The sequence below is a fragment of the Taudactylus pleione genome, unplaced genomic scaffold (genome assembly GCF_031769625.1).
Source record: "Taudactylus pleione unplaced genomic scaffold, aTauple2 ptg000145l, whole genome shotgun sequence".
Classification (NCBI taxonomy): Eukaryota; Metazoa; Chordata; class Amphibia; order Anura; family Myobatrachidae; genus Taudactylus; species Taudactylus pleione.
Genome location: NW_028284547.1, coordinates 2240236 through 2248000, shown reverse-complemented (window position 1 = coordinate 2248000; position 7765 = coordinate 2240236). Strand labels below are relative to the sequence as shown.

At 48.7% G+C, this 7765-nt stretch overlaps 1 protein-coding gene across 1 annotated transcript; it reads right to left on the bottom strand.

The window, feature by feature from the left end:
- Positions 1-6321: 6321 nt before the first annotated feature.
- Positions 6322-7453, bottom strand: IER2 (immediate early response 2). Its single transcript, XM_088474014.1, has one exon. The coding sequence runs from the start codon at positions 7377-7379 to the stop codon at positions 6897-6899; it is 483 nt and encodes a 160-aa protein (XP_088330140.1). The 5' UTR covers positions 7380-7453; the 3' UTR covers positions 6322-6896.
- Positions 7454-7765: the final 312 nt, after the last annotated feature.

Genomic DNA, 7765 nt, shown 5'->3' with positions numbered 1-7765 from the left:
TCGTTCAATCGTTCATATCTGAAGGAAAATCTGACATATCTGTCAGATGAACGATTTGAACGATGCGCGTTCCCGATGGTCAGATAACGATATCTGACATCTGATGTGTTTGCATTAAAATGAATGGAATCGTCCAAGTCTGACTGCAGTCATAAATCGTTCAATCGTTCAAATCTTTTGTAAAATGGTTCAAATGGTTCATCTGACAGATCTGACAAATCTGACCGTGTGTATGCTCCATAAAACATATTTGCAAGCACCCTAGTTCCCATAGAGCACAAAGGTTCCCCAGTACTTGGTTGCCAGTGCAGAGGCCTAAACCAACTTGGACAGAGATGCACCTGAGCATATGATTTACATCACCTGGAGATCCAAAGTACATCAAATGCCCTATGGGGTTCCTCCTCAACACATAGTGGTGACCTGTAAATGTCGGTCTTCCCACAGTACAGAAAAGATCTCTAGTGACCCTCTACACATCTGGCATTTGTACCCCAAGGTTAAACTGTGGGACTAGGTGGTAGAGTGTCTCGGGCATTGCATCGTTGGCAGCAGTACAGAAGACATCTCGGGGCACAGTCTGGCAGTGAACTCAGGACCTAATTCAGACCCGCTCATTAGGAAGTGTACGCTCCTAGCTGCTGATGGTCCGCATTGTGCGCATGCATATGCATCACAGGGCGCGCGCGCGAACTAGTTTGAACGATCGGGAAGCGTACGCTCGCCGAGCATAGACAGCCCAGCTGAATGAGTGACAGGACAAGCTGTTTGTGGGTGGTAACAGGCCACTAGGAACGGGGGGAGCGGAGGTGCTAACACAGGCGTGCCTGAGCGTCTTAACGCCGTTTCAGAGGCGTGCATAATTAACAGGCAGCGTCATAGTACACGTCCCCTGGTTGTAACTCACACTGAAGTGCTCGCAGTGCTTGCGGAAGGGTATAGTCAACTTCAAGCGCTGCAAATTCATCCGATGGTTGCATACACTTCCTGGAGATGGCGTGCGCAAGTGGTTGTCTTAAGACTGGCTGGTGGGTGTCTGCATACGCAGAGCGATCGCACGCCAAGACATAGTTGGCGTGCTTATGCCTTGCCGCACTATTGCCTGCCTTGCCGTCACTTAGCCGAATTTGCATACACTGGGAACGAGTGTACGCATCTAGCGAGCGGGTCTGAATCGAGCCCTCAGTTTTTTTTCTTATCCTGTATAATTTTAAGTTCACTAACACTTTAACATAAGCTCAACCCTAGGACATGAGATACTTGGCCAGCTGCCTCCTGTCAGCGCCTTTCAGCACGCTACCGCCGTCCTCCTCCTGATTTATTATCAGAGCGTGGCCTCCAAACTGGACGATCGGGGCACCTGTGCACGCACTTCAGTGTCGCAGCCCCGACACTCCCATAGCACGCCATAAGACGGGCCATCTCCGTGCTTGTGTTTAGCCACCTCCCAGGAAGTCCAGCACTTTTCCAAGACACTTGTGATACTGTGCGTCTCAATCACAAGCGCGCCTTTGTGCGTACACCCTGTGTAATGCATGCACCGTAGAAGCTTTTAGGGATTTTCGCACACACCCAGTAGCAAAATAAAAGTCGCTCAACTCAGCCAACTTCGGCATTGAGTCAGCCCCCGAACCAGGCCCTTTAACTCTCAGAACAGCCAAAGAGATATTGACACTTGGGAACAAGTAATCAAGTCCCACCTGCAGATATCCTGTGCAGTAATCTGTGCAGTATAACGCAATCCCCTACCCACACCCATTTCCCATCTACACTTGCAACCGCGGTAAGGTGGGATGGGATTCACTGCCAGATGGCTCTAATGGCATTTGACTGCCCAGTACCGTGACTAGCTAGGAAGATAGATTGTGATGTGGCATGGTGCAGTATCACAAATCAGAGAGTAGTCAGGAGTAGCAATTGTCATGGCACAGACACAACAATGACAGCAGCGTACAGGCAAATGACTGGGTCACAGGCTTGGTCAGTATGGCTAAACAAACAGGGGTCTCCACCGGCAAAGGTTCACAACCAGTTAACAGGCAAGAGTCAGGATCCAAAAAGATATAACTACTCAAAACACTGGAGCAAAGTAGAGACCTAATACCCTGGCGGTGCACAATATAATCATATATAGTCCAACTTAGACAGGTCTGATTTTTCATTTGGTGACACTAGCGTCAGCAGGTTTAAACTGCAGGTTGAGCATCGTACCTGCCCTTAGGGGGTAATGCACGTGTCAGCTAGAGGAGAAGCATCTAGGGATGCGCAATGAAGACCAGAATCCCAATGCTATGTCTAGTAAGTATACAATATAAATAGCATTCAAGTGACCTCTATACAATACGGAGAGAATTCTAGTGACCTCTATACAATACAGCGAACACTCTAGTGATCTCTATAATTCTAGTGACCTCCATACCATACAGAGAATTGTGTAGCAAAGTGTAGTGTACAAGTTACAATGCAGAGATTATTTTAGGTAACCTACAAAAAAAAAAAAAAGAGACCACAATGCTGCCCAAAATGCAGATGTATTCAACCCTTTTGGCAAAATTAAATAGAATGGAAGTATTAGTAACGAGAGACATGAAAATAAAATAGTAAAATGACATTATCATCTGGAAAAAATATATATTTATATATAATTATTAAAAATAAATTGTCAATCTAATCACCTTTGGTGTAAATGTTTGATTGCTAAAACGAAGTCCTTGACAGTTTCAACCCGTGTAAGTACAAGTGTTAATTCTGAGGTGGCTACAGCTGATAATTGTATAGAAATGGCATGTATATAAAATTAGGACAGTGCTATTTCTCTGGTCCAAACGCTGCAGTGAAGTGTGGGGTTTTGCCTGGGAGACTCAACATGGGAGCCGACTGATCACAAAAGGGCTCCTTTCCTAATTGGTGAGACCGGGAACAGCAGCCATCTGCCGCTACATCTCTTTTATGCTTCCCACAATATCTTCACCCCATGTCACCTATACGCTGCACAGTCTGTGCTCTTGTCACACATTGTGTCGCCCAATTCTTTCCTTAGTCACACATTACGCCTTCTATCGCCCTCTTGCCACGCATGCCCCCTCCTGGACGGTTGGTGTGAATTGAGGACGGAGATGGGAAATGCTGCTTTAAAACACACACACACACACACACACACACACACACACACACACACACACACACACACACACACACACACACACACACACACACACACACACACACACACACACACACACACACACACACACACACACACACACACACACACACACACACACACACACACACACACCTCTCTTTTACCTTTCTTTGTTGTCTGGTGGATGAGGGGGTCAGAGGGCTGCTCTTTACACACCTCACCTATGTGGAGGGAGGCTGGCAGTGTCCACATGACTCCTTCCACCCCATATGGAGCTGTGCAGCCGTCTCCATCCATTGTACTAGAGGGCACCACAGCAAGCTTGTGGAGATCAGCGTTAAACCTGGCCCGGGCAGTCTAATATAGGACCAATGTAGCTCGGATGCTTCAGCCACATCCATCCCTATTGTTCTTACACAGAACCAAAACCGGTAGGGACACAACACATTGTTCTCTTTCAACATTAAATAACTGAACAGTCATATCACATTTATGGCCGTGAAGAGAGAGGGTTACAAGCCATCTGGTACTCATCTGGCTGTTCGCTGTGGGCATATACCAGGATCCTGGGGATGAAGCTCAAATAAAAGTCTTTGCTTCATCACACATGGTAGGATTCTTAAACGCCCATTTCCAATGACCCGGAAATCAAGGGCTTAAGCTGGGCACACATTAGGCCAGGGGTCTTCAACCTTGGCCCTCCAGCTTCTGTGAAACTACACATCCCAGCATGCACTGCCATAGTTTTAGCATGCTGTTATATCAAAAAGGTGGCAGTGCTTGCTGGGATGTGTAGTTCCACAGCAGCTGGAGGGCTAAGGTAGCAGACCCCTGCATTAGGCGATATATTGGACGATATGTAGTTTCCAGGCAAACTGGAACATATTCACTTTGCATAGTGTGTACGCTCGATCGCGTGTTCCAGTGCGTTTTTAGATAGGCCGACCACACTGATGATGGCATACGGGTGAATCACGCGGTCATACACCGGATCATGCAGGGTGTACGGCCTGCTCAATATATCCTTCCATCGGGTCGGCTGGGATACACGTCATTCTGATGTGTATCCAGCCTACTTCTACTCTGAGGGCACCTATTTATACATGTATAAATAGGTAAAAAGACATGGTAACTTGTAATAGTATTATACAAAGCCTCTGTTACATACTGGAGTCATTTTTCCTCCCAGGTTCCACAAATACAATGCAAAGTAAGCCTGTGTATTATAAGCACTTTCAATCCCATGTTGCCCTGGTTGTGCAGTCCTTTCACTCCGGCATTCGGGCAGCAGAGTGAAGTCAGTTTGGCTGTGGTGAGCAGAGTAGCCAGCAGGCACGTGGGACAGGACCGCGATCAAATGCACTGAGCTTGGGGTTATGGTACACTCGTGCCAGCTTCATTCTGGGATTCTGTAACCACTAATCCATTACATAAACTAGGTAGGCCATTATGACATCACCAGCCCCAGGAATAGACCATAGAAATAAGACAGTTATTAGGAATAGAGGGGAGGGGGGCACTGATTTGGTCAAGATGAAAGTTTTATCTTTAGTGGTCTAGAACACTGACATTTCATCTTATTATACACATACACACACATTATATATATATATATATATATATATATATATATATATATATATATATAAACAGCGAAGAGTCCAAGGCGCAAATCAGTTCCTTTGTGTACTGAAAAAAGTATCTCTCCCGACCAGCTCTAAATCTGTATATTTAATTGGGATATATTGCAGCTCTCCTCCAGAGCCGTATTAGATCTATGGCACAAAGAAAAGGGAGCGCACCATCGTGAAATAAATCACAAAGAGTTTATTGCATTCTAAATAGGAACACTCACATTTTGTCTAAAATGAGCAAGCATATCACAGAGAGTCCAGGTGAGTACCGCACGGCGGATATCCTCTAATCCGTCTGACCACTAATGGTAGATGCGGGTAACCAGCTCTTTCTCCTTCGCGCTGGCGGGACCAATACCAAGCGTCACTCCAGAGCTGGTTACCCGCATCTACCATTAGTGGTCAGACGGATTAGAGGATATCCGCCGTGCGGTACTCACCTGGACTCTTTGTGATATGCTTGCTCATTTTAGACAAAATGTGAGAGTGTTCCTATTTAGAATGCAATAAACTCATTGTGATTTATTTCACGATGGTGCGCTCCCTTTTCTTTGTGCCACATATATATATATATACACACACACACATCCCTTTCATTTGTCAATAAGATCACAGCATTTAATTGCAGATTGAAATTGGGGAGGCCAGCCTACTGAATGTATCCATGTTGTGGTCAGCAGGGACAATTACAGTATGGTGAGCAGACACAATGATCACACTTCATTTACTGTAACCATTCACATTATTAGAGTACACCTCTAGCGTTTCATATTATTTTATAAACCTAGTGAATTCCACATTGCTTCTAACTGCTGTGTTCTGGACAGAATCAGTATGAGATGCAGGTGGCTGAGTAGCCGTCAGTTCAAATATAGACGCTGGAATGCCGAACAGTGGAGAATCCCGACAGGCGCTGATAAGGACCCTAACCCTCCCCACCCCCCAACTCAGTGGTGCCTAACCCCCTCATCCCCGGCTAACTGCACAGACTTACTGCCCTTCAGAATTCCAGCATTCAGGATACCGACACCAGTATCCCGCTGTCCTTTGGGGTATCGGCCTTATGCCAGGTAGCAGGTTCACAGCATCGGTATTTCGACTGCCAGCATCGCAACCCCCAGCATATGAACTGCACCCCGTTCTGGACACTAAGCCCTTTCACTATATTGTACATTATGGAGATCATGATCAATACCAATAATCTTATAACCGTTCTGGTTCCCAGACATGTAGCCTAATCGCTATAGAGACACCTGCTCGCCTTTCCTGGTGACTATGAAGTGTCGCACATTCTAGAGGCTTTAGCTCATCGCACCTGCCTGCCTCAGAATGGGGCACAAGCCTGGCAGCTAGCAAAGCCTCACTAAGCTTGTGCATCTGTCCAGGATATTTTTTGGGCTCTTTGCGGCCTCATGTGTATTTTTAATGGTACTGCAGATGAAGATCTTTGACGTATAGAAAATGAAATACATTTCCTTTAGAGAGGGTGTCAAGAGGAAAATAAAAGGCAGAGTGTATGACACTGACATAGGACAGACACCATTGTAAGGATGCAAGTTCCTTTTAATACTGAAAATACAAAATAAATGAGACCATGACATTAGAAGTAGAAGGCACGAGAAAGGCCAGCAGCAGCACACAATATATACACACATAGTATATAGTAAATATACAGACGCAGCATCCCTTGATGCAAGGCTTTCTCGCACAGACTCAGCAGCGCCGAGCACACTATGGGGCCCCTTCACAGAAGGGGGGGGGGGTTAGTACATTGCAGAGGGTCAGTTCCAGCAGCAATAAGGGGGAAGCGTCCCCATGACAGTCACAGCAGGCTCCCTCCCCCGGTGAGTGGAGGAACACGTTATGCTGCAATGAGTGAGTAATAGGAATGTCCGCTCCGTCATCTCTGACTCAACAGAAGCGTCCCGGGCTGAGTCACCCGCATCCTGCCGGCAGGCCCGGCCTCCTCCCTGCGGCTCCCGGTGTGAGCCCGGCCTGCTCCCTGCGGCTCCCGGTTGCGAGCCTCTCTCCGCCCCGCTGTGTGCACACAGTCCATAGCGAGTCGCTCCGTGGCGTTCCTCTCAGCGGCACCTGGTAGAACGTCCGCCCGGTCCCCCTCAAAAGGCCTCCACCGGCCTGGCGTGGACTCCGGGCAGGCTCTGGGCCCCCAGTGAGCGGCAGCCCCCCGGGAGAGGAGGCGGGGCGGCCCCTAGAAGCCTCTGCAGCACCTCCGCCAGGCCCGGGAAGGCGCCACCTTGCGGCTGCGGTTCGGGGGTCTCCTGCCAGAGGCACGCCCGCTTGCTGGGCACCAGTTCGGGCAGGCGGCACCCGGAGGATCTCCTCTTGCGGCTTTCCCGGGCCGCCGCCGCCGCCACCACCACCGCGGTCGGCGCCGGCTTGGGCTCGGGAGCCTGGGCGTAAGACAGGATGAGTTCCCGGGCGCTCCGCATCACCATGGCCAGCTGCAGGGAGCGATGCAGCCTCATACCCCCCCGCTGGCTCCGGGAGCGCAGCATCTTCCAGGCGGACAGGGAGGCGATGCGCTGGGCCTCGCAGTGTACGGCCTCCTGGTGGGCTAGCAGCTGTGCGTGGGCTTCCATGTCCCTGGCTGGCGTGTACGCGGTGTCAGAAGCCGGAGATCAGGGATCAGCAACCTCCTCTTTCCCGACCGAGTTGCCGGAGTCTGAGATAAGGGGGCGCCTGGGAAGGGTTTTATACATGTTAGTAATAAGTGGGCGGGGCCAGGCAGGGGGCGGGGCATACGCTTAAAGGGACAGCATCTTACTAGCAAAGAATTGGGGGGGGGGGGGGGGAATGGAGGAACTGGGGTTGGGGACATAAACATTTGCCAATGCTAGCTATATATATATATATATATATACACACACACACACTTGTGATCAGTACACATATAATCATGAATAATAGTGGCAATAGCGCAGAGCAGCCTCTATGGGGGGCATGACACACATGTGATCAGTACACA